We start from the raw sequence: 27,174 nt of genomic DNA on the forward strand, positions 1-27,174 counted from the left end.
TTCTAAGCACCACCTAAAAACGCAACATTTTTATTCTAACATTCTATTTACAATATAATTTGCTTTCAAAATAATACTTTTCCAAACTGCATATAAGTAACGGCGAGGAACTCGATGGGATGGTTGCATTTATGGGGAAAGTTTAATATTCTGCCGGCTTTCGTGCGGCTGACGGTTGAAATCTGATCACTTTTAATTGTTTTAAAAGTTCAACGCTTCCAATATCATCCATCGGTCTCGAGAAAGGACAAAAAAGTCTAATCCATAGACCATGACCCACGTCACTGAAAATGATAATCAGAATCTTAAGAGTGATGGTTTAGTTTTTCAATCAAATTCTTAAGTCTAACGACCTTTAACTTTTTGCCCGTTTTACGAGTTTAGCTCAACCCCATTGAGAACCTCGTATATACAAATGAGCGAACAGTTGTGGTACCGAATAATCTTCACTGCTTCGTTTTTTTTTTTTGCATTAATCTCAGCTGTGTGTAGATACGGCAGCATTGCAGTGCCTACCATGCGTGTCACTCAATACTCGATAGTCAATACCTTACAATTTACTCCATACCTACGGCTTAGACTGTCTGCGACTCATTTTATGCGGCGCCCGCCACCCTTCTACTACCCCTCCCTATTATAACGAACACGCCCATATAATATATTTAACAATTATTCTTCGGGCCCGAATGGGCTCAGAGGCCATGAGGGCGAGAGGAATAATTGCTTTAGTAAAATCCAACTAGTTGGTCAAAAATATCGAGACAAAACAACCTAAGCTAGTAAAACGCGATTAAGCCGCCACTGTTTTGGTTTTCAAAGGCGCTGCTTTTCGCTACTAGTGGGTAATAACATATAGCCTAGTTGTAGCTCATCCACTCAGAACGCAGCATTGATAATAGATAATTGATAATAGTTACGAACGTCTTGCGAATACTTTTCTTTGACTATGGAGTAAAGTCTCACTTTTGCGCCCAACAGTCAGTCACTCTATTTGTGCAAAGATTTTGGAAGGACCTAAAATCCAATTATTTCCAAAATGAATGTTGAGAGTTTTTCATGAATTTATAGCTCTAGTCTCTCCCCCCTTCCCCGAACAGGTTAGGGGGTGGAGACGGCTCACATTTCAGACTACCTGGAGCAGAGAGGATTCATGAAAGCCAGTCTTACTTAAAAGACATTATATCTAGCGTTCACTGTCGTTGCTGGGGCTGTATATTCGGATATCTTGGTCATAACGTCTGCTATCTGAAAGTATTATCCTCGCTGTTTCTCTTTGTTTGGTTGATTATATTCGCTGCTTTCTGGGCAACTTTGACGCTGTCACACCGGACGAGGGGGCTGTCGGCAGGGTTAGGGGAGGGGAGGGACAGTCGCCTGCCTCCTGATATTTTCATCAATAACTGCAGATAATGCTCGTTATCTGAAATTGAAAACAGAGAAGCGTCATTATATCATTACTTAAATTCAACAAAGACGAAAACATTTTATAAGAGACTTTTTTAAGAGCCGATTCAAGCGGGACTATTGGGTTACGACTTGTTTAGGTTTCGTATATTTGATCAAGCATATCGCTGCTGACTTACTCGGTGCACGTCTGCCGCATACAATTTAACCCTGAGGGAAGCCTAAGACATTAGTTTTACGGTGTACATCAGTTAAATGGTCTACAATAAGGCAATTACAAAGGAGTTTCCCCGTGCGACCTATGACAATGGCTTTCTTAGCAGGCCAATCATGGCGCATACTCAAGTGGGGGCCCGAAAAAAAGGATTTCGGCGCTGATTCGCAAACGGACTTAAAAGAGTTGTTTCGTCTGTGGCGCAGGCTCTGTGGATGGGGCCTTAAAAGCAATCTCTTCGTGTAAGCCACTAACTATCCAAAATTCCAAAGTCAGTTTACTTAGCCAAGGCACCAAAACTAGAAACTCTAGTCACTGTTCTCATTACACCTTTATGTGAACAATAACTAACTTATTGCATACCCTGATCTCTGTGTCTTGCCTTGTAAAGGTGCAGAAGTTTTATGGTTAAAACCACGTGATCAGCTGATGGTGACCCCACCTTCATGAAGTACAAGCTGTGATTCGTTACCAGGGCGTTGAGTTTATCGTCAGGATTCAGGTGACGAAGCTTTAAACAGCTCACAAATCTGTAATAAAAGTGTTTTGATTTTAATTTGGATAAGTGAATTTTTTTGAAAATTTTAGTACGCGATTAAAGGTCTCAATATCACACACACTGGCCCATTTTACAGTTACAGTTGCAAACGAGGCTGGAGTTGACCTTGTTTTGATACAACCCTTCCTGCTTTATGATGCAAAACTCGTTGTTGATATGCTAACTAGTATTTTTTAAGCAAAATTTCCATCAGAAAAGGAATGAGGTTTATATCAAAACAAGGTCAACCTCAGCCTCACGTTCACTCAAAGGCTAGGGCACCAAGCCCACAACTGTAAAATGGCCTGTTTATTGAGGCAAAATAAAAGAATTTTTCACCTAAAAGACTACGCTTGTTATTCGTAACGATAGGTAGTTTAAACAACGACGACGACAAAACGTAAATTCGCGATGTTTCGAAATTCATCGGTCTCATTCAATGACGTTCGATTTGTCAAATGTTGGTGAACTTTTCTGGAGTTGAATTCTAAAAGACTATTTTTAAAAAAAAAAAAGAAGTTGGTTGTTTTGTGTTAACGTCCCCCATAAAACGTTAAATTAGGCAGTTTCACGTCGTCGTTGTGCATGAAGGACGTTGCTAACAAATGCAAAACATTTTCCACAGCATTTCCTTAGGTGTAGGCTCAATGACCAGCCGCTGCTCGGGGAAATGACTGAGCCCGCACTCAGGATCAAAGACCGGATTCGGGAGACGGCGGAAATCGAGCCTACTTAAGGTGGTAAATTGCTCGTTAACATCGGTCGGCTTTGGAAATATCGACCGAGTGTTACAACCAATGTTTACAAGTGAGAAAACTGCAAAAGACCTAAAGTCGCTTATCGGTCGTTTAACTACAGATTCATTTCGCTACAAGTCGTTTCGCTGCATATCGAAGTTCTCTCGCGGCAGAGTCTGCGCATTAATTTGGAATACATGCAGAAAACTTTGTTTAAGCGATGTTGTTACACATATCAAACTTGGTGGCTCTTAGCTTTGGTTTGTTAACTTAAACGCGTGATTGCAAACTTCTCAAGTCAGGGACACACAACGACAGTTTCTCTTAAATACATTGAAAACACTTTTTTTGGCCTATTCAGAATACTTTTAGATATCTAGAAAAGCATTCGAAGCGGCGCTATAAAATTTGTATCTGTTCGGTCAGCCAAGGGGAACGTGGGTCTTTTAGAAATTACCAGGGTTTCAGTATTATTTTCCCGAAAATTTAAAATGCAAATTTAACGTATTACAAAGGAGGAATTTTTCTGATTCTTCTTTCCATCACATTTTTGAAACCGAAAATTTTAGGTTTTCTTTTTTCTACGAAAAATCACCTAACCTGAGGAGTAAAATGTGAAAAATTATACTTCAGAAAATCATAGGCGATTTATTAGAAGAGCTTCGAAAATTTTATATGACTAAAACGGTCATCTAGAAATTTTTAATTGTCCTCAAGTAATTAGAAATTCTAGGCAATATTTGCGTCTCCGAATAGATGTTTTACAGCAAACAGTTGTTGGGTGCCTGGTTGTTGGGTGCCATGGTTTTCCTAAGGAGCGCAACGGAGAGCTTCGTTCTATATTTTACCCACAAAAAAATGAAGGCAAACTTTACATCAAGAGGGTCGGAAGTGACAGCAACTGCAGAATAACGGTATTTAGTCCAAGGCAATGAGACGAAACAAATTGCCATTTGGGTCGACCTTAATCTAGTTACGATTGACTGCTGGATCAATCGTCGAACTTAACGAAGCGTTCAAATAAGTTGCCCAGAAAAAATAGGGCGCGAAATGTTACAGGTGGGACCTCGACTTGCGTAAACCCATTTACAACGGATTCTTTTCGTTATTCCGGTGAATAGCTCAATGGAATAATCCGCGGCATCCTCAGATCGTCTATCCGTCTGACGGGTGGAAAGTGTTTCTAGATCCAAACTGTCAGCACTCAGTTTAGTTAAACGCATGGAAAATTCGACGTTTGGCCCAGACCTAGCACATCTACAAGACAGCTTACCTTTCATCTTTGTTTTCCTCTCCGCATAAGCTAACTTGCAACCTCCGTAAAAATTCCTGACCTTTCTGTCTTCTCTGGACGTCTCTTGACACCATCTCCCAGCCGTCTAGCGACTGAATGCAGGATAAACTGCTCTCTTCACTTCCGGACGAATCAGGATCTTCGTAATCTATAGGCAAAAGTCTCCTGGAGGTCTCCTGTGTTCTCGGACTGCCTGAAGGCGAGGCAGTTGGGGGGTTGGATATCTAAGTAAATGAGAAAATACAGAAACAACCAGTGTGACGTGACTGATTTAACTAAAATGATTAAACAGTGGAACCTCTATTCAGGGGACACCCTCGGGACCAAGTCAAGTGTTCCCTGAATGGAGGTTGGGCTGGGGTTTGTTAATAATACCCCAACAAAGAAAATATATACAGTGAAACCTCTATTAAGCGGACACCTTCGGGACCTTCCCAAGTGTCCGCTTAAGACAGTGTGTGTTGGGAATAGTACGCCAATAGTGTGCGTACATATTTCGTAGTATATTTTTATGCTATTTGCTATATTACATTTCAAGTTGATGGCAACGTTGATTGCTAAATAATTAGCTCATGATCTCCGGTATGTTCAAGGAACAGTCACGAAGTGAACCGTGATAACTGATAAGATAAATGGATATCGTGGAAATAGTACTAAGTGTTAATCACTTTATAATAATATAGGATAGGTTTCATGTGTATTGTGGGAAGTCGGAGGGAGAAGATCACGCTATCAAAACCAACTTGTTGTGCCGAAAATATCTGTGAGTGTGTGAGTTGCGAAAACTGTGACTTTGGGATTCGTTATTGTGAATAAAGCTACATCAAGCGAATTGTCGTGGATTTCTATGAATACGGGGGGCGATTCCCGACAGGTGTCTGAATTGCGCAATGTTTGTTAATGATTTACATTCAACGGCTGCTCTGTACTGTGATAAAGTTCCATGATGTTATTAAAGGAAAGGAAGCTAAGGAAGCTGTGCTGCACATGTACTTTGTGCAAGACTTTTATTACTCGACTACAGTGCGTATTTCAAGTACGTAATCCAGTACTGCTAATGTCAATTCAGTCCAGTGACCGCTTTTAAGCTATTAAAATAGAGGCTTTTAACGATAGAAACTAGCCAAATATAATTCATTTTAGTGTCCGCGTCCGCTTAATAGAGGTGTCCGCTGAATAGGGGTTCGTTATGAAGGAAAATATAAGACGTTAATTTCGGGACCTGGCTTAGTGTCCGCTTAATAGAGGGTGTCCGCTTAATAGAGGTTTCACCGCATGCGAGGATAAAACTAGTTTCTAAAATACAAGAATTGCATTTTGTAGGCCGTGAGAAGGAGAAGGAAGAGGAATGAAAACAGTTAAAATCGCCTTTATCAACTACGATGACGAGGTGAAATCTTGATTCGCTCTTTGTAAGGGAATCCAAGACAGTCTAGGATGTGGATTCCACGCCGTGGATTTCGGATTCTTTGTCAGAGGAACTTGGATTCTGGATTCCAATCGACAGTGAGATTCCAGATTCCTTGAGCTGTATTCCACATTCCAAAGCTCAAGATTCTGGATTCCACAGCAAACATTTGCTGGATTCGGGATTTTACAAGCAAAAATTTCCCGAATTCCGGAATCCCTGACATTCGATGGTAATCCGTGTAGAAAGATTCATTCAAAAACTGTCACTGTGAGCTTTATCCTTTAACAGAGTCGTATAAATAACTGGATATCACACGGAAGGTTTCTTCTCTCGCACATCAGGATGTTTCGAAATTGAACAGAGGTCCTTGAAAATCAAAACCAGCGAAGCCGCGAACAATAAAATCTTTTCACGTGGTTCTTATAAAGGCTTGACTGAAACAGAAAACTGCCCATAAAAAGTCACAGAGATTCACGGTACTTAGTTGACACATTTTGTCGACTGACGTGGCGTTCGGATGTAACCGCTTTTGCGTTATAATAAACTTTTACCTACAATCACGATGTAAATTTTGGCTTTTAAGAAGTTGAATTAAGGAGTACAGAATCCTTTAAACCCTAAAAGCCACGCTAAAATTCTCCATTAGAGTTATGTACATACATTTTCCTAAGAAATTAGTTTAGAGGACTTGATTAAAGATCAAAGATTTTTCCTTTCGATGATCATTTAGTTAATTCTCATGTACTGAATGATACATTGATTTTGTTAGGAGAAAATTGATGTTGGTCACTCCAGGAACTTAAAAGGTTAATCACGTGACTAAATCTTGGTGTCGTGAAGGCCAAACGGCCGTTCTTCACGATATTATCACAGTTTTAAGCAAAAACAGGCTTCAATCCTCACAGTACAATGGCTCGCTCACACACTACACGAAATCGTGACTTTTGTGAATCTATAAGCTTTAGTTTTTAAACCGATCTGTCATCAGGTTCTGTCGCTCTGACAGACGAGAGAAACTATTAATAAAAAAATCTGAAAGGAATAAAATCACGCCATCTCACAATCACGCTACACTCTTGCTTCATAACACTTGGCTTTACTAAGAGGAATCTATTAAATCTCGGCCTAACTTCTCTTTACTCTGAGGTCGCTTTTACTCTGATTTCGCAAACGAGTTCGACGGGTTTTTTCAAAATGAAATGATTCCCCTTCAAGGCGGGAAAACACGCGGTCAAAATGGAACAGGGTCTTTCCGATACGGACTTAGCGGTGAAATTGCACATAAACTTTAATGGTCTTTAATCACTTCTAGTATAGTTTGCGCGTCAACAAGAAAAACATTTTGGGTGAATATTCTTTGTTCTTTAAGCCAAGTACGTGCAACTAAATACATCTCGACTTGTATCGAAAAAAAAAAAAAAAGAATTTGTATCCAAACGACCGTAACCCATCAACATAGATACGAGGCAACGCAACCCGAAAGCAACATAAGGAAATAATGAATAATGAAGACAATACCTGCTGTTTTCCCAGACTCGCGTCTCTTGAAGGACTGAGAATAAGGCTTGTTAAACTTTCCACAACACTACGTACGGACTTCATGGGCGAGGAGGAATTATCCCCCACAGCTACAGAATCGGTAGATGAAGAACTACTTTCACGTCTTGCCGCAGCTGACTGATTTATAGTCGCGGACCACGAATCGGCGAACTATAAACAAAACGATATTAAAATGACCCAAGAGCAAACAAACAAATGTTACTGGCGATCGCTCATCGTTCGATATTTCGTAACTCCGTTGTTGAAAAGATTGCAGGTATTTATCATGTGACAATCCTAAATTACGAAGTTTTGGCATTTTTTACCTCAAACGTGAAAACAGCTTGAATCGATGGAAGGTATTTTATATATGTAACCTTTATTTTAAGAGGGTGACACCAATTACTATGAAAAGTATTTTCTCTAGTGGCCCTCTAAAAACAAAATTGATGATAACTTGCAACAATCATGATAAAAAGTCTATTTACAAATAGTAATTATAATAAAAGATCTTAAAAATTCTAGAGATTTAAAAAATTGAGAGATGTTAAAAACGGAAGTGAATACATTGGTAAAAAAGGGAATCCAATCTACAATGATATTTTAAAAAAACACGGATTTTTTAAAAATCAGAATTCATCGGAACAAAGGCTTAATTTCTCCAACGAGGATAGTAGGGAGTCGTCAAGTCGGTGCAAAAATATGAAGGGGATTAAAGTAACAGTTATGAACTTTAATCCTTTATGACTAAAGGTGTCGCGAACAAAATCGATGGTTTTCCCATGGCAAGGTCACAAGGCGCCCTGATACGAACTCTGTACCATAGGCCAAGTTAGCGGAACTCATATTCCGTTGATATCGAAAACATATATAGATTTTTCAAATAACAAAATGCCCTGTACTTGAATTTATGTGTAAGGTGTTTCTTTCTGTATGTTATTGTATTTCTTTTCTTTTCTTTTTTCTTATGTAATTTAATAACGTCTTTATTTAAAGTCTTGTCCTGCCTAGATTAGCATTATAGCTATTTGCAGGACATAAAGTATCGTAAACTTTATATTTCTTTACATAAATACATTGTTGTTGTTGTTATAGATTTACCTGTATATATATCTAGCTGGATTTCTAAAAACGCGTACTGCCAAGGCAAAATAAATCTCTTCCGTCCACCATTGTTTTTTTTCGCGCAAAGTAGCCAATTTAAAAACGGAGTGCAACCATTGCTGTTTTCCTCTTCTTCTAACCTCTTTCTACCCTGCGAGCAGTCTCCTTCGATCTTCCTAAAGCCGACTTATCTAGGAAGATCGAAGGAGACTCTGCTCGCAGGGTACCCTCTTTCTCGACGTTCTCTATTTTTCCACTACTTTTCCTTCTGCAATGTGATTTTCGGACGCAAGAAACTTTCCCATTTGGCCTTTCTTCAGTCAAATGACTGCAATTTATGGTAGCTACGTACTTTGTCAAAAATCCAGCTAGATATAATATCGCAGTCACTTGTGCGAAGGTAATAAATAATCTAGGATTTCTTTGCTTTAGTTCAAGACACTGCGCTCTTTTACAACGGTGTATCTGAGTATGTTTCATCCAGGAAACTTCATTGTACGTCAGCTTGTTATTAGACGGGAAAAATTTACTGTTGCAAATTCAAGATTTCGACCAAGTTACTGTTACCGTTGTGGTTCAATTTTATCCTTGGTTTATTTTCCTTTGTTTTGGGCTATGGTAATTTATGATAACAAGTTTGAAATAAAGAAAAATAAAGTTTAAACCAATGATAAAATTGAACCACAACATCACCACCGTTTTCCGCGAGATTTTATTTCACCCTCACCTTGTAATAGGACTCGGCCAAACCCCCTCTCACATGTTTCACAAATCCAATGTAGTCCCCAGTCTGCTTCAGATCTGCCAGCCCATCAGCGATTTCTTCCTGTAAACTGGAAATGTTACCAAGCAAATGCAGTGAACCCAGAAGAGACGCGGACTGGCTGCCGATTTCCTGACAAAATTGAAAGGAAAATTGTTGAAAAAAAAATTACCTGACTGCGAGTGACGCTGAGTCATCGTGAACTGACTAAAACGAGTACAGGGTTCGTACGTATTCTTTTAAGCTCTTCAAATTCCAAGACTTTCCATGACTTTTTCCATGACCTTAGGTTTAGCTGCCACTTTTTATAAATTTTTAAAGCTTTTGTGTTTTAGGGTATTTTTGGATCATACACAGTTCAAGAGACACAAACTCTGGTGTCCACCTAAATGCATGCCGTTTGCGCTGTTCAATCACATCTCTCTATCGTACACTGTCCGTGCTTTGTCACCTTCAGTAACTAATCTACGTAACAAAACTTAAAATTTCGGCTCCACTACGCAGTAAAACATGAATAGAAAAACCATTAGCTTTATTTTGGCAGTTTCGGCCGAGCACCGCAGATATAACAAGACGTTATACAACATCTTCTATGACATTCAAACATGTGGTGGAAGAACTAGAACAGAGCTGAGCGACAGTTTACACAGAATACTTGCAGAACAGAGGCCACAAAAAGCCTGCCGGAAAAAAACCCCAGTAGGGTAAAAAAACTCGGCAGGAAATCTGGGTAGGATCCATGGCTCACGCTCTGAAAAGCCCATCCTACGACGGCTACACGGCTGGAAGGTCTTTGCCCTTATTTACAAAACAAGTATTCCAACAAAGGACGGCAAACTCTAAATAATTTAAGGAACGCAAACCAGCTAAGAAACCCCTGCGAAACTTGAACTGACACTAGTAAATCAAACATATACTAAAAATAAATAAATAAATAAATAATAATGTGAGCTAGACAAGGTGTCGGTCTAGAATGCTTTCCCACATGATAAGCCGATCCGTTTTATAGCGCTCCATTCTACCCATACTGCACTTCAACTGCCCCAGTCCCCACTGCTTCCGTGCCGCAGAAATATTTCGTTTCCGGCTAATTCGTATCCACTCAAACGCCGGAAATTCCATTTTTCCATGACTTTCAAGGATCGACAATTAAATTCCATGACCTTCCAGGCCTAGAAAACTGCAATTCTTAAATTCTATGACTTTCCAGGTTTTCCATAACCCGTACGAACCCTGTGATTGTTAGCGTAACACAAACTTTAGCCTACGAGTAGTTCTCCTTCTTCCACGTTTAAATGACGAACTTAAAAGGCAGCATCTCAAATTATTTGTCACCGTGGAAAAAATATTTGTAAAATATAGGACCTTCAGAAACGAGGCCTAACCTTAAGATAATGCGTTCTGGCGTCCCGTCCCAGAGAAACTAAAGCCTTGTAACTTATGCCTGTTCGCAGAAATTCTCCTGAAATAATAAAGCAAGAAGGAAAAATCAATCATCGATAGCTGGGTTTAAACACCTGTTTAAAATTGTCAATGAAAACCCCTGCTGTTATCCTGGTGGTCTTCCTCTTAAAAATTGAATAATCAGCGGCTCCTTCTCTCGATGGTGAATTTATCTTTACGTTCTTTGCCGACAGTCGGGTTTCCGCGATCTGAAATTACTTTCAACTGACTTCCGCCGATTAGTTCTTTTACTTGTATCAATCATCTCTATATTACCTAATTCACCCGCCGGGAGAAAGGACAAAAAACTCAATTTTTGATCACGTTTTTCTGAACGTGAAAAACGACCACCTCATGCTGAAAAGGACAGACAATAAGCGCAAATGTGAAAAACACCATCACCTGGTTATCTCTGCAAGTTTTAAGCTCAGTATTAGCTGCTGACCGTAAATGTCACTTCCCCATTACGATCCCTCCCAACAAACAAAAGAAAGCACAAGACGTTTGCAGTTAAGCAGTTTTACTTACTGAACTGTACATTTGCATTTTCCATCAAAGGCGGAAAGCCAGCCGGAATCTCTAACGCGGTTTTTAAATCCTGTAGTTCAAGGGGAAGTTTAGTGGCAGGGTTACACGTCATCAGAGTTTGAAATGGTCCAACTTGTAGCTTCTCGAAATAATATCTCGTTGAAGTCAAGAAGGCGGGTAGATTTTCAGTAGATTGTTCGCTCTGTCCTGCTGCTGTTGCGCTCCATAACTGAGTTTTCTCTTTGATCCCTGCAAACTGCAGTAACTTGAGAATGACAATCTCTTGGACGCTGACCTGTGAGTTTCCTAGTTCGGTATGAGCTCTCTGAGTAAACAAGAACAATAATCAGCCCAACTATTGGGAGCGCGATGAGAGCTAGTCTGCTACACAGTCGTTTTTAGTGTCGTCACGCAACGCTCCTCCCCACTAGGGGAGGCTAGTGGGGAGGAGCGTTGCGTGACGACGCTAAAAACGGCTGTGTAGCAGACTAGATGAGAGCTCGATTGGTGCGCGGTGGGAGCAGATTGATGACTTAATACAGATTTGATTGCGTACAATTTTTTCCGCATGAGAGGGTATATTGGGACGGCCAATTTGCGAACGTTTAGTACCTTGATGGCCACTCTTTCGTCTTCTCCGACCGCATCCATCACAAGTGAAAACCGCAGAAGGAACGGGGCACTCTCATCGCTAGAACGTTGCTGTTGAAAAGCAATTATTTTATTGATGCAGTCCTCTACCTAAGAAAAGAAAGATTAAAGGTTTCATTTCGTCAGTTTGTGAAATGCTAAAAGAAAGTCTTATGTAAGTGTGGCACACTTCTGCGAACTAGACCTCATGCGTTCCTAGACTGTTCTTAAAACGTGCGAGGTATGGGTAACACCCAAAACCCTTAACCTCAGTCCTCCGCGCGAGTGCTCTACATCAAGTAGTGCCACCTGGTCGCGACAAAATAGAAGACTGGCAGTCGAGTTTGACGCGCACTTTGTCGAACGTTCGTCATCTTTTGCTGTGCATTCTTTGAACTTGACACAACAGTTACACAACAGTTATTTACACTAGAACACTGAAACCATCTTACCTCCACGTTTTGTACATTAAATTCCAGTGTAACATGGTGCTGATCTCGGTTGAACTCGGTCTGGAGACGGTAAAGTAAATATCAGATCAATTTCTTTGGGCTAAATATTTTGATTTGTGTAGAAAAAGGAGGCGGGTAGTTGTGGATACAAAAATAAAAGGCCTCATACATTCGATCATCCCTACGAGAATTAGTTCTACTGATGCGTTTCCGTTAGTTATACTCGGATAACAAGCGGCAAAGAAACAACACAATGTTGTCAATAAAAACGCACCTAAGATTTGTTAATTCCACTCTCTAAAGCATTTCAATCTTTTTACGCCGGTTAGTTGACTTTTTCAAATGAGTTGATAACAGCAAATTTTTACATTTCACTCTCTCATTGACGAAACACCACACTTTCTTTAGAAATTAACCCCATGAGGCTGATTCATTTGTTTCCTAAGTACACTCTTTTTTTTTTATAAGAATGTTGTTTTTCCGGCCCAGGCTGAATATTCTTATTTTTCTGCCGATTTTAGGCTGAAAATATTCTTGTATTATTCTTATTATGTCTTTTGTGCTGAATACTGTACATATGTATTACATGTACAGTTCATCGAACTGTCATTAGCGTTGAACATTTTGCTATAGCTAGCGCAGGTTTTTTCGTTTTGTTGGCTAGTTTCGCCGTTCAGAGAAAGGAATAATTTTATACGGTTAATAAAAAACATAAAACTGTATTCTATTTACAGATGATTCAACACACAAAATTGTATCTATCCTTTTCAAAATCTCAGCCTCGGCTTTATTCTTAAAATATTCTTAAAATTTCGCAAATTTCAGCCTCGATATTCTTATAAAATATATTCTTATAAAAAAAAAAAGAGTGTAGTGTTCATACCTGTAAATCTTCCAAACTAATATTCAAAAGCTCCTCGTAGACGTCCATTTCCAAAAAGACCTTTAATCCTTTGCAGTTTGCAAAAATCTTCGTATATGTAGTAAAGAGGGAGAAGAAAACGGAAAAGAATTGTCATATACAAAGAACAGTAAAAAAGCGTGAGTTTAGAAGCTATTGCTACACTGCACTTTTCGCCATTTTGCCGCTCCCCTTTCCAAATGTCCGTTTTCGTCTGTGTTTAAATTGCGCAAAAATGAAATAGAAAAAAGTAATGAAATTAAATTAACATAGGTCTATGTTTCAATGCTCCACAACCCTAGCTTTAAAACAGAGGCTTGGGCCATGTTTGCCGTTCGCCTGAAGCGTGACGCTTAGGCAATGACATATTCCCTTGAAAGGAAATGGGAGAGAAGAAAGCTATGCAAAAAAACTTGGCTGCATACATTTTTTGCTCAGTATTCGCGCAAATTTTTCTTTTCTTTTCTTTTTTTTTATTTTAAAAGCCGAGGGGGACTGGAGGAGCAAAAGCGGAACTCGGGCCATTACCCGAGAAACCCCTTGCAAGCCACGCCGCGTATGCACACAGCCGAGAGAACCTGAAATTATTTTCGTTCGTTTGCGCTAGAACATTTTTAAGTTGTGCGAACCCTATACTGGAAAGAATTATTTAGATTGGAATTGTGATTCAGCACGTTTCACGAAAATAATCTCTTTCATTCGCCTTGAATAAAATTACCTGTTTTGTTGTCGAGGACTGCCTTTTCATGTCGTCCTTTAACAGCGCGATCAAGGCACTTACTTGTGTCTTATCCAGTAGGCTGGAGTAATCCTATAAATTCAACACGATAACAACATCTTGAGTTAAATAAATAAATAAAAAATAAAATAAATAAAAATATTTATATAGCGCTTATACTTTTCAGTGCTAAGCGCTTTACAATACATGAGTTAGGATTTTCTGAAGGGTTTTGGTAACATCACAAGATTTGTCCACACAAGCAAAAGTTAGAATGACAAATAATCTCACCACACCTTGGTCTTGGGGTGAAAGGGTTAATTTGGCTAAATTTATTCCTGGCAATTATTCCAGGAAATCCTTACCAAGAATAATTATAGAAACTCAGAGTTAGCCGACTTGTTTGATTGGTTTGCCTCGGAAAAAGGAAGACGAAGGCCCAGTCCACACGAATCCAGACATTTTCAGGGGCAGATCTAGGGGGAGGGTGCAGGGGGTGCACTCAAACGGCAGTTTAAACAATATTATGGTATTTTCCGCTCTGGCCGAATACAGCGTGGTGTTTTTAATGTGAAGTTTCAGTGTAAGTTACTGCACATACCTCGTGAAGTTCTTTGAATACTGGAATACAATCCGGTCGAAGTATCAAAGAAAAAGTTTGTTCAGAAGTGATCCTCAATACCATAGAGTGACCTGACCAGTCGCTACCCTGAAACAGGTACAAAAATAGAACGGGTTGATAAAAATATAAAATGTAGAATATAGCGGGCATGGGTATACTTTTTAGTTCTCCAAAGAAAAGGCTATTTAAACTAAGTTTAACTTGGACCATGGTATAAGAAATTTGAGGACTTCCAGATCTCTTTCTAATTTTTGGAAGATAAATGTTTCTCAAGTCTACCCATTATGCCTCCAAGAAGCGTGGGTGGGGGGCAAATTGAAAATGGCTTAGAACGCTGTTTTATTAAATCGCACTGGCTAAACTCTGTTAAAAATTACTAAACTGCGTCGCAGACACTCTAAACCTTCTGTTTATAACAATGGTTCACGCGATACGTGGGCCGGCTGCAACGCAGGCTATAAATGACCGGCCCTCGGGCCCGTTTCTCGAACGTTCCATTAACTTTAGAGGCCCGAAATCAAATAATTTATTTAGATCAAAATCTAAAGAACAAGAGTGCGATTCCTAGCTAAGAAATCAGTACAGTTTTTTTGTTTACTGATAATGTTATCATATCATCCGTACAAAACTATCGGATCCTCTAATATGGTAATAATAATAACAATAGGCTTTATTTAAAGAGGGTAAAACACTTTAACAGTAGAAGTCCTAAGACACTGATGACTCTGTGGCCCTCAAAACAAATTACAAATATAGATTCTACAACTAAAAGCTATAAAATATACTATTTTCAAAGATAATTTAGGATAAAATATAATAGATAATTTCTAAAAAGACATTATGACTAAGCTAGATAAAAACAACATAAAACGTATATACAATTACAGTATAAGGAGCATCGCAGCCTTTTGTTCAGCGAGAAAGGATTTAAAAACGTTATGCTTAAAACTTGCTAGCGAGCCATTATTTCCTATATTGGCATTCATGCAATTCCAGTCCTTTATAGTCCTAATAGTGAAAGTATGACCTCCTTCTGTTTTTCGTTTATACTTGGGGCACACCAAATTTATGTTGGTGAGTCTTTCAGAACATAATTGTGCATTTTATTTCGCATGTGAAAATGTCACGCTCACCGCACACTTTACAGTCCTAAAATTCAGCAAGAAATAGTCCATCAATGACCGTGATCTTTGAGTGTTGCTCACACAATGGCACAGGAACCCCAAGCTGAAAGACGGGCAACGGTTATTTTTATGACCGTTGGTACTTACTGCAATTGTGCACTCCCATGGAGCAGAAATCAGCTCATTTCCTATGATAACACACGGATCTTTAGTCTGCTCTCCACCGGGAAAAAGTGATTGGATTGCCACTGAAGCGGTATACTGGCTCTGAAAATTGTGAAAAAATAAAACGTTTTCGGACACCGAAAACAATGACAAACATCAGCATCATAGATGACAAAGAACATGATAAATTTTTATAAATGTATTTGACAGAGAGGCATTCTTTACCATCTGCTTTGAAACACGACCTCCACTTAAAATCTTAAAATGCCAATGAATCTTACTGAGAATTTTTCCGCAACAGGGTACTCTCTATTTGGTTACTTTGAGGTCACATGACTGTTTCCTACCAAAATTCTTTGAAATGGCAAATTTACAGATCTAAGGAGGAAAAGGAATAACGGAGATTTCCGAGTTGGAATAAACAGATAATTCCCCTGGTCGAGAAAAGAGACTAATTGAAATTTTCAGGCAAGCATGAGAAGCAGTGTTTTATCACCAGATTAATCACTGAGAAGAGAGTTGAAAATACGACGCGTAGCGGAGTATTTTTGACGAACTTCGAGGTGTTTCATCTGGTGATGAAACACTATGTCGAATGTTTGACATACATTGTATTACCTGAAAATTTCCGTTAGTTTCTTCCCCCCCCCCCCCCCCCCCCCCCCCTCGAGGGGCATTATCTGTTTTATCCAACTCGGAAATCTCCGTTATTCCTTTTCCTCCTTAGATCTGTAAATTTGCCATTTCAAAGAATTTTGGTAGGAAACAGTCGTGTGACCTCCAAGTAACTAATGAGAGAGTGCCCTGTTGCGGAAAAATTGCCAGTAAGATTCACTGGCATTTTAAGAAGGAGAAATTAAGGATGCAAAAATGTGCAGTTTTTCATCTGATTTCCAAACACTCATTAAACATTACTTTTCTTTGTATTTTCTTTATGAATTATTCATGTGTTTGCGAATTTGGAATAAAGCTCTTTTTTGTGGGTTGGAATGATCGAATAACAAAAATGTCTTAGAAGGCAAAATGACTATTATTATTGTTCACCCAAAAAAGAGGAAGTGAAAACAATCATTTACATGTAGTTATCAAAACTCACCTTGGTTTTTCTCTTGTAAAGGGATAAATTGAATGATGTTATAACGTTGACAGACTCAGCTCCATCTTGAAAACAAATTGAAGCGTTGGTGTCGTTTGACCTTACATTCAGCTAAACACAAATGGAAAACAAAAATTTAACAGTGACAGGATAAGATAGCGGATATTTAATAAACATCAATTACCATTACCATTATCATACATTTCCCGGCCTAAAGAATTAGTTGAGAGTATTTGACAAAAGGTCAAAGTACTTCTCCTTTGGCAATCATTTCATCAATTCCCATAATCATTGCTGTTGACATGCATTGATATCAGGGACCTTAAGCAAGGACGACGACGACGGCAGTGAAAACGTCGGTAAAAAAATGAATTTGCGTTCTTTCAAACTTAATCGCGTCTATTTGGACCTGCTCAATATGTCAAATGCAGGCGACTTTTCCTGGAGTTGAAGTCTTAAGGATTTTATCCAGATTCAAAAAGAGCAACAAAAATTCGTCGTCGTATGTCCCCGTCCTCCATAAAACGCCAAATTAGGAGGTTTCACGTCGTAGTCGTGCAGTGGTGGTCAAAGAAATGTAGTAAAAAGCGTGATGTACGTGTAGAGCTGTTGTTTTGATCATTTAACCTATTGTTTTTTGAAGTCGTCGTTGTGGTCGTCGTCCTAGTTGCGTAAGCTCCCTATTGTTACAAGAAAAGTGATGTGATGATGGCCACTCTTGGACCTGAGAGGGTCAAAGGACACCTATAAAAGACAGACACTCTATAAAATGGAAACGCTCCTAGAGTATGTCCCTGTTGTTCTTGATCAGCTTCTTCTTGACTCTCAAGAAGGTGATGATTATAATACTAATTATTGCCTGTATTAGAGTGAGTTAACTATATTTACAAGTGAGATAACAGAATTTATCAGAATGGAGTTGTGATTCAATATTGTCGCATATCCAAGGGCATACACTGTGTACCCCCCATAATGGCCTATACAGGGAAGCTCTACCCCAAAAGGGACACATTTTTCAGGCTTTCAGGGATTTCCCGAGCTGAAGCTTATGAAAGGGTCAGTGGGAAAAATACAACAATTCCAAATAAGCCATCATGGGACTTACCTCTAAAAACTTTTCCATGTTAATTTTAATATTTGTTCTAGCAAGTGCATCAGCTTTTAAATCTAAAAAAAAAAAAGAGAATGAGACATTTCATTGGAACCGATTATCAGTGGAGCCCCACGTGCGTGCAGGTAGAACCCGAAAGCTAAGAATTTTTTTTTTTTTGAAGTAAAAGTTTGAAGTTTAATGATGTCCATAGAAGTGCCAAATACAGAAGTGACAAATTAGATTAAATCATGCATGTACACGCAAAACATCCTCTGCTCGCATATAGCATGGCTAATCGAGTAATTTACTAAGGAGAAATTAAGAAAAGGAAAAGGAAGAAGATCTATATAAATGTGCAAGAAAACGGACTGAAGTTATTACAATATAACGTTACAAAATTTGGTTATCTTTCCAGGACAAGGAGTCACGTGACCTTACGTTTACCTGTCCATCAGCACCACAGGGAAACCAACGTAAAAAGTCACACTTTCTAGCTAATGTGGGAGCCCGCAACCTCCGATATTGCACATCCATCATGTTGTGATCAATTAACAGCTGTCAAAACAGGGTATCCCTTGAACAATATTACATGGCTGAATGGAGGATCAGGTGTCGACCCATCGAGGTTACATATTTTTGAAGTTCTCTGCTGACAAGTTACTAGTTTTCCACTGATTGCAGACCTAGCCGCAACTCTAAGTAAATTTCTTTGCAATGGTTACAAGTTTAATGTTTGAAGTAAATTATAAACTTCACCGATAGCCTTGGCTACATTTGTATATGTATTACAGGTATCTTCTTAGGTATCAAATTCCTTACCAGGTTTGATCTGCTGCCTTAGTAAATGATTCAGAAATATTAGTGAGGAATTAATTTTGCTTGGGCAAAGAAACATCTGTGCTTCATGGCAGGTGATTGTGATACGAGAAGGACCATCTACATAAAATGTCGACAGAAAATCAAAGAGAGGCAGCTTGATGATCTGAAAGGTAAATGAAAACAAAAGTTTACAACAAATCTTGATTAATCACTCTTGGGGCAATGTACATGTAACAAACACACTATTAAATGCAAAATTATATTTCATAAAATCTTACACTGTACTTGAAAAATTAGTTGAGAGAATTGTTAAAAGATGAAAACATTTTCCCGCCAATGATCATATTTTTAACTCTTGTAACCGTCTTACTTGATTTTGAATTTGTATTGTTAGCAGGGTTAAAGGAAAGTTGATGTTGGTGATTCCTGGCATGTAAAGGGTTAACTACTGTCATCATCGCTCTCCTCTATCTCTATTTATTTAAAACTAAAACCACCAGTTTTTAGGATTGAAATCTCTTGTAATTGGTTCTGGCAAACAAAGGAAGCATTATTTACTTTAGAGGAGAGGGGAGGATTATAGCCCCCCTAACTTAAAACAGTTGTCCCGCCCCTAATCCAAGGATTGGTAGGGTGTGGAATCATACTAGTCTTCATGTATGGAAGTACAGGGTAACTGTAACATTAGTTGGCAACTACTGGCCATTATTTTGTTGGATTTCTACCAACTAACAAACCGCTGACTGTAGTCTTGCTATAAATATTGCTTTAATAAACATTTATAAAGATTATGCAGCTTCAATACCTTCTCTCGTCTGGCCTGACTAAGTTTGGCATCATAAGGCCCAGAGCAGTAGGTCAAATCCTTTGCCTTTATGTACAATGATGTGACTTTTTCTGAGGGAATCAAAAGTCCATCCAGAACAGCAGCCTAGTGAAAAAAAGGATAAGAACATTAATATTAAAATTACATGTAATGTTATTATGACTACAGTATAGTCACCACCTCAACCATCAATACTGCTACCATTAACAAGTCATTTTTACAAAATTAAACAACATCATCTCCAGTATCATTGGCATTGTCATTTTATGTGTAGTTTTCATCATCGTCATAATCATCATCAACATAACCAGCAACATAACTATTGTCATTACCATCGTCAAAACGTCGTTTTAACATTTTGGTAATAATTAAAAATACATGAACAAGTACTGAATGTTGTGATTTGGTTACTGCCCCTCCAAGTTGATCTCAGAATATCAGAAACAGAAGAGTCTTTTACCTCAAGTAGTGTGACATAAGAGCCCCCTCTGTGAATGTGAAGTCGTGATCCAATCTCCACATCTGTAGCCTTAAGCAGTGTGAAGGACTTTGGAATGGTTTCACTGGAATTTCGTAAATCACTACTGAGAAGGTCAACGGGAGATTGCTGAAAATATCGATGAAAAGAAGAACAGAATTACCTTCTTGGTACAAAAAAGAAAAATAATTAATGATGATAAAAATTTGTTTGAAGAGTATTTGTAGGAAAAGATGTTTTGACAATCCCTGAAAGTTTGGATACATTGTACCATAGATTATTTTCCCAAATAGTTACCGTCCCTCAATTAATCGCCTCCCTCGAATAATCACCCCCCACTCCTTTTGCCATGTTTTCTTTCTTTTATCCCCTCCCTATCAAGTTCAAGATTGACACCTTGGACAACAAACAAACTTTCATTTCATTGTTTACAAATGAATAGTTACAAAAGCAAAGGTTTAGTTACAGGAACTAAATAAGCCCACATTCAGTTTATTTGATGTGATTATTTTTTTTAACTTCTACTGAGTAATATTTAAAAAAATGCCTACCTTGAATAATCGTCCCCTTTTAGTTTGAAGAAAAAAAAATCACCCCCAGCTAATATTGGAGGAAGTACTGTAAGACTTGGGATTGAAGTTTCTCAGTTATATAAATGTACAATTTGTTCTCAGATTTATCAAATAAGAAGGAATAGTCTCCATCTTGGATTTTAAAACCAGGGCATTGTGCAGCATGGTCACACACAATCTTGGATTTACATGTACCATTCTATAGCCCTACAGCTATCCTCAAAAATGAAAACTTGAAACAATTTGATAAGATACAAACAGCTTTAGCGAAACAAACATACTTTAAACTTACCATTTTCCAGTGAAGAATGAAAGAAGTGTAGATATCTGTTGTTGCATCCTAAACAACCAAGGTAAAGTCATTACTTTAGATACACATGTACTGTAGTGACATACAAAGGATTGTTACATTTTCAATTACTGATTTTACTACAGAAAGTAGTACCTTGAAATCAGTGAACAGCTCTCTTTTTAACTGTTTAATGTTGAACAATAATGTAAAATCCCTGAAGAAAAGAAACACAAATTTGAGATTGATTGATCAAGAAAACCACTTCTAGTAAAGACAAACTTAATAAATGTACAAAGTGTAAAATGTATTTTAAATATGATCTCTACAAATACCATATTTCCTCAAATAATAGCCTTCCCCTGATTAATCGCCTCCCTTGAATAATCGCCCCCTTTAGACAGAAATATTTACAATAATCGCCTTCCTTGAATAATCCCCCCTTCCCAGCCATCTAGCCTTCTTCTCCTTCTGTTATCTCTCCCCTATCAAGTTGAAGTGGAGCCTGATCCAGCAAAACTGACCAGTGACGATTCAAGCTCTGACGCTGAGGATATTGACTTTGAAAATTAATCAAGGAACAAACTTGGAATACTTAAAAATCCCTTGTTCAGTGTGTTTGATGTGATCATATTTTTGATTTAATGGGATATTATAGAACAAAACATTTAGGGCAAGACTTCCAGTGAGCAAAAATTCGAAAAAATAATAGTCGCCTCCTTTTTGTTCGGAAAAAAGTAACAATTGTCCACGGATATTATTGGAGGAAATCAGTGCAGCTGTACGAGTAGATACAAGAAAAATGGATTGTTTCATCTTACCTAACTTTTTCAAAGTTCCATTCTAATCTCTTTATTCCTACTTCTTCAATAGACTGTAGAAAGTAATCATAATAACAATTATTACAATAATAGGGGTTAATTTCCAGGTGAAGCACACAGGTACATTTAGACATGTCAAAAGTATTTTAAAAAACAAAGAAAGTACAATTCAACGTCAAATACATGTCAGCAATCAACACCAACAAGCAGAATGCAAGCAGATACAAATGTACATGTACAGTGCACTTAAGTTTGAGTTTGAACTCTGAAAGAAATGGCATAATTATTCTTGCCTCAAAACAGAGATTACTCTGGAGAATTGCCCAGAAATGTTTAAAGCAGCACTAAAGAAACTTTGTTTTCAGGCTTAAACTTACGTGTACACTGCAGAAGTGCCACACCAGTTCTTTCAGAAAGGGTGGAGATTGCTATTAAGGATTTTTTACATTAGGATTAGGATAACTCCAGCAAATTGCACCAGAAATGTTTTAAGCAGCACTAGAGGAACTTTGTTAACAGGTTCAAACTTACATGTACACTGTAGAAGTACCAGACCATTTTATTACCAGTATACATGTATATTACTATTGTCGAGGTTTACAACAGGATCTTTCGGAAAGGGTCCAGATTGCTATTAAGGATTTCTTACATTAGGATACCATTCAGATTACCGGTATCCATCACAACTACAGATTGAATGAAATACTTTTCTCTCATAGCATAAATCCTGCTTGAAAGTTCAGAAACTAGAATGACCTTAGCCTGCATTACCGATAGAATTTATTCAACGTCTGGTTAAGTCCGTCTGAAACAGCACCAAAATGCTTGTCCTGGGCCCCCACCATGTGCACTTGGATTTCAGTATGTGCCATGATTGGATTGTTAAAATAGTCATTGTCAATTTGCAAATCAGGTTGAAGGGAAATTTGAAATGCATTATTGGGGCCCAGACCAAGGATATTGGCACAGCTTTCAGACATTACTAACGGGGGTTAGATAAGGTCTGTGATGCAGGCAAGAATAAGTTGTGGCCTGATGGGCCACTAGGCTTGAATGCATACTTTACTAGAACCTTTATCATACCCTACAAATCAACTCATAACATCTTCATTTCTTATGAAGCAGCATCATCACCCTTTCAGCAAGATTCTACATACCATTGCAAAGGAAGCAAGTATGTTACATACCAAACCTACATCATCCCTCCTCCATCGTATTTTCACACCTTTCACTGATAAAAATCCAAATTCTCCAATTGTTATTGACACATTATGCAGACCAAATAACCAGATGAGAATTAAAGAGAGAACACAGTTTAAAAACCTAAAAAGACAAAACCAGAATTAATTAAATTGAAAATAGAATTAATTTAATAAACTTTAAAAAAGGGTTTGTAATTACTGTAAATCCTCTATTAAGCCTCAAGGGTTTATTTATTTCAAGCCCATTTGAGAGGGGAGCTTCATAGAGATTGGGCGGGGGGGGGGGGAACTTATTTAATTTAGAAACGACAATGGTATCAGTTCTCCATGAAGAACTAGAATCCTAAGTGGAGAAGCTCAAGAACAAGAAGGTTGGAGGTCATGCAGCTGAGGATCAGATTTAAATCTGAACTTCCAGCTGGTAAATAAGACACCCGGGGTCAGTCAACGCAAAGTTTTCAGTGGTGATTATTTAAAACAGTCTATCATTTATTAGTGAAGAATAAATAGGGGAGGGGAGTGAGGGGCTTAATAAACTTTCTCCCTCTGAAAAGGGGGCAGCTTATTAGAGGAAGAAGGCTTATTAGAGAGGGGGTAGAGCTTAATAGAGGATTTCTGGTTACCGTATGTTTTTCTAAACAGTGGATCTTTTCAACCTCCTCCTATAAACATTGTCATTCCAATGCTGGACCTTTATAGTTTAAAGTGTAAGTACGTGTACCCTCTGGCACTTCAGATCTATACACATATTTTTATCAGCCTCTTTTCTTAGAGGTTGTGTTCCAAGGCAGTGCTCTACTGGCACCCACTCTTCCCTGGTGACTAACTTTTGCTCCAAGCGACCAAGAAAATCTTAATTTTTTTTCATAAAAATCATATGCTGGGAACAAAGATTTCACAGGTTCAGAGCACTGGGCTCCCTTCAGTTTTTCTTAGAGCACGGCCTTGTGTGCACATTTGTACTGGGCAGAAAAATGGTAGGAAGGAAGATTTGAAGGGCCTGTTTCTTCCCTCAGCCCCAACATTCTTTATGATGAGAGTGTTCAATGAATCTCTACACAGTTGGTGTGGGATAACTTCAAAACAAAAAGGGCAATTTTCAGAACAAGTGGCTTATCTGCGGCTCAACGGAATTCTTATTCTAGCAGCTCAGCGGCTCACCTGTGATGTCTGACGACCTACATGTACTGAGCCACTATTATACAAACATGCCCAGATGGAGCTAGAGGTTAATACATGTATATTATAGCACCCTTACAGCTTGCAGCTCGAGCAAAAAATAGTAAGTTAATTATTGCTGGCTTGTAGCTGACATCATGGCAGCTATGTTGGTTGGTGGACCTCTCTCTGCTCAGAGCTTTTAAGTTAAAACTCTTTGATCACAAAAATTCTGGGGAAAAAATAATAGAACAACCTTGGCACTTAGAATTTTTTCACATGGTAAACAAGCCAAACATGATTATGGATTTGGATCAGAGAGTTAATGTGGTGCCTTGCTATCTGCTTTTTCTCCTGATTTTGCGATATCAACAAGCTGGAGGAGTTCCAGAAAGACATAGTCTCATATCGAGAAGTTGATGTAACTGACTTTCTCTAGTTTCAAATAGTCCCATATGTGGTGTGAACATTTTAGTATTATGTTTTATTGTGTTTAGGCTAAATTTATTCTCCATTACTGGAAAAATAGTGATGATTTCTGAGATGGCCTTTGATTGGCCCGATAGTCTCTATGGTCTGAGAGAGTAACTTTTATAATTTTTTATTATGATTGCTTCAAAATTTACAATGTACATGATCATCCCGATTGTCTGGATAGAACTCAACTCTATCCAAGTAATTAAGTCCATCTCAGTCATCCAGGTTGTTTGCAATTGTCCAGGTAGTGTTTCCATATGATTGTCCCAATTTTCTGAACATCATTAATTTTGAGACTACTGGGATGATCAGGACAATCCGAACAATCATGTGGAAACCAGCTTTTATGAGGTTCTACTGATAATTCGTCTTTAAACCAACATGGCTGCCTTGTCTCGTGGTTGCAAACAATCCAATTTTCCCCAAAACAAATCTATTGACAGTAAGCAGCTTTAGTAAGATTTTTGCAAACGACAGCCCATTCATTATGGATGCAGCAATCTCATTATTTTTTACATAAACTGTTTATACGAAGAGTCGAAACATGAGCACCTGATAAATGAATGGGGCTGTGAGGAAATCTCAGTGGAATCCCTCATAGTTGAAAGCAACTTCGAGTTAGCTTGCATCGCCGCTTACTTTGTTCAAGCTTACGATATGTATAATAAAAACAAACATTGCGCAATTTATGGTTCGATTCGCGGCGGGGACGTCTGCAAAATAAACTGGTGAACTTCATTAAAACTTACCAAGTAGTGATTCGCATCCACAGATAATAAATACGGAGAGCAATATTAAACAGCAAACATAGCCACGCTGTCACTATCGAAACCGTCAAAAGGTGAGGTCTTGTAATGATTTTCAGGGTTTTGTTGATCGTGTTTATTCCAAGTTCCATAACGAACAACCAGTTGGCAGGGAATAATGATGAACAGATCTAAGATCGTGTATTTCTAATAAAGAAGGACATTTCTAGCTCTTCAGAGTTTCAGTTTCTGCCATTCATCGTTGACTGTTTTGCAACCGAAAGAGAATTTCGTGGAACTTGATGGAAATGAATGATGTCATGCGCTCATTTTGTTGTACCGTGAGACGATCGTTTGACCTTTGAGTAGCCACGTGATTACTGTATCATACCATACCACCTTTTTGCTGCACTTTGATTTCCGGAGTTCCTGTAGTTAAGTTTGGCGACGTCGAGTCTTCTTGCAATTCATTTGGAAAACGAAAACGGTCCTGAATGTTTCTACCAATGTTTCAGTCCTTTCAGATCGGAGATTCTCACCAAAAACGTTTGGTGAATTTCTACGGCATGTAAAGTTCACCAAACTTCTCTTCAAGAAGCTTTCCGCTGACTGGTCCTTTTCGGTGGCGGTCAGTCAAGGTCACTTTGAAATGAGCCAAAGATCACACTCATGATGTCTCGTCTCTTGATAAGCTTATCAGAATTTGAAGAAGTTTTGCTGGAATAAACTATAGCAATTTCGATTACTAACTGGTTTGTTTTTTAGATTTAGAAATCTTTTCCTTTTCCCCATAAATTATTTAATACCTCTTTTGACTGTGAATTCCCCTTCATTTCCCTAATTTAGCAGCTTAAGTTAAATTCATTTATTGAGCTGGATTTATATTTTATTCATCTGATTCATGCATTGAAGTGAACTGATTTTCTCACTCCAGGTTCACTCTCGAAAGACGTGTAATTTCTTCTAAATCACGAGATTTTGCCGGAAAACCAAGTGCGCGGGTCTATTTAATTGATTAGAAGCTGGACGCAAAGGAACTGATTTTCTCATCCCAGGTTCACTCTCGAAAAACTTATAATTTCTTGTAAATCACCACATTTTGCCGGTAAACCAAGTGCGCGGGTCTATTTAATTGATTACAAGCTGGCACGCAATGCACTCCGGTTACGGAGACTTTTCGTTTGTGGCGTAGGCTAAGAGGGAGCAAATTTGACCAATTTTCTGGAGAGTGGCTGGAGGAGGAGGGGAGGAGGGGGGAGGGGTGGTATTTGCCTGTTAAATGCGACAATCAGGTTCCTAATTTTCAAGTGAATTTTGGGTTTGGAAAATCCAGAGGGTGTGTAGTCTTCGATTAACCACCCTGGGCGCTAATTAAATTTTTGGAACTTGAGAGTGGGCGCTTATTCGAGGCTGGCCGCTTATTAAATTTTCATCATTTAATTTTCAACAAGTTTAGTTTGTTTATTTTGCAACAAAACAATAAATGGTAATAACGAAACGCGAAGATGTAACAAAGCAGGGTGTCTGTATACTACCCCTACTCTAAGAAAACTCCGTCTTCGGGGAAGTCTCTTTATATTAGCACTTATTCAGTTTCAAACTCATTGTCACCTAAGAGGGTGAGGTGGGGGTAGGCGCTTATATGAGTGCTTATTCGAGATGGGCGCTAATTCGAGGTTGGGCGCTTCATCTCTTCGAACAAATACGGTATAAGTGAGGTCACTCAACGCTCCTCCCCAGAGCATTGCGTGACGACACGTGACTAATAACGGCTGTACAGTGTATGAGGTGTGGTTCATATATGGCAGATCCCTCCCTGGGGGCGAGAGGGGACTGAAGTCAGTCATTCACTAACTTAAGAAAAAATTTCAGTAGATACTGTGCAAAAATTAGATCCCGGTTCGCGGTTTTTGCTAAAGGGTCCTAAGGGACGGACCATCAGAAAACCGCAAGGGAAAATTTAATTAAAAAAATTCTTGCACGCCAATTAACCCTAAGAAGTATTCATGC

At 38.6% G+C, this 27,174-nt stretch overlaps 1 protein-coding gene across 4 annotated transcripts; it reads right to left on the minus strand.

Moving 5' to 3' along the window:
• LOC140931129 (uncharacterized) lies at positions 1-25,704 on the minus strand. 4 transcript variants are annotated; one of them, XM_073380876.1, is made up of 23 exons: positions 25,168-25,704; positions 22,769-22,904; positions 21,582-21,634; positions 20,917-20,977; positions 20,764-20,811; positions 19,882-20,028; positions 19,401-19,526; positions 18,596-18,758; positions 17,789-17,850; positions 16,684-16,794; positions 15,570-15,689; positions 14,278-14,385; positions 13,677-13,769; positions 12,941-13,027; positions 12,058-12,117; positions 11,588-11,716; positions 10,976-11,300; positions 10,390-10,466; positions 8,969-9,136; positions 7,117-7,308; positions 4,167-4,411; positions 1,982-2,148; positions 1-1,420 (listed from the first exon to the last, which is right to left on the minus strand). In XM_073380876.1, the coding sequence occupies exons 1-23, from the start codon at positions 25,314-25,316 to the stop codon at positions 1,242-1,244; spliced, it is 3,006 nt and encodes a 1,001-aa protein (XP_073236977.1). In that variant the 5' UTR covers positions 25,317-25,704; the 3' UTR covers positions 1-1,241. The 4 variants fall into 4 exon arrangements, with proteins under 4 accessions (XP_073236977.1, XP_073236979.1, XP_073236978.1 ...); XM_073380878.1 differs by lacking the exon at positions 12,941-13,027; XM_073380877.1 differs by lacking the exon at positions 12,058-12,117.
• Positions 25,705-27,174: the final 1,470 nt, after the last annotated feature.

Source organism: Porites lutea, chromosome 3, assembly GCF_958299795.1.
Source record: "Porites lutea chromosome 3, jaPorLute2.1, whole genome shotgun sequence".
Taxonomy (NCBI): Eukaryota; Metazoa; Cnidaria; class Anthozoa; order Scleractinia; family Poritidae; genus Porites; species Porites lutea.

Coding starts and splice junctions, on each gene's coding strand:
- LOC140931129 (XM_073380876.1), bottom strand. CDS start 25,316: ATGGAACTTGGAATAAACACGATCAACAAAACCCTGAAAATCATTACA. Junction 22,905..25,167: donor TGGATGCGAATCACTACTTG/GTAAGTTTTAAT, acceptor TTGTCTTTTTAG/GTTTTTAAACTGTGTTCTCT. Junction 20,978..21,581: donor TGGAACTTTGAAAAAGTTAG/GTAAGATGAAAC, acceptor TCTTTTCTTCAG/GGATTTTACATTATTGTTCA.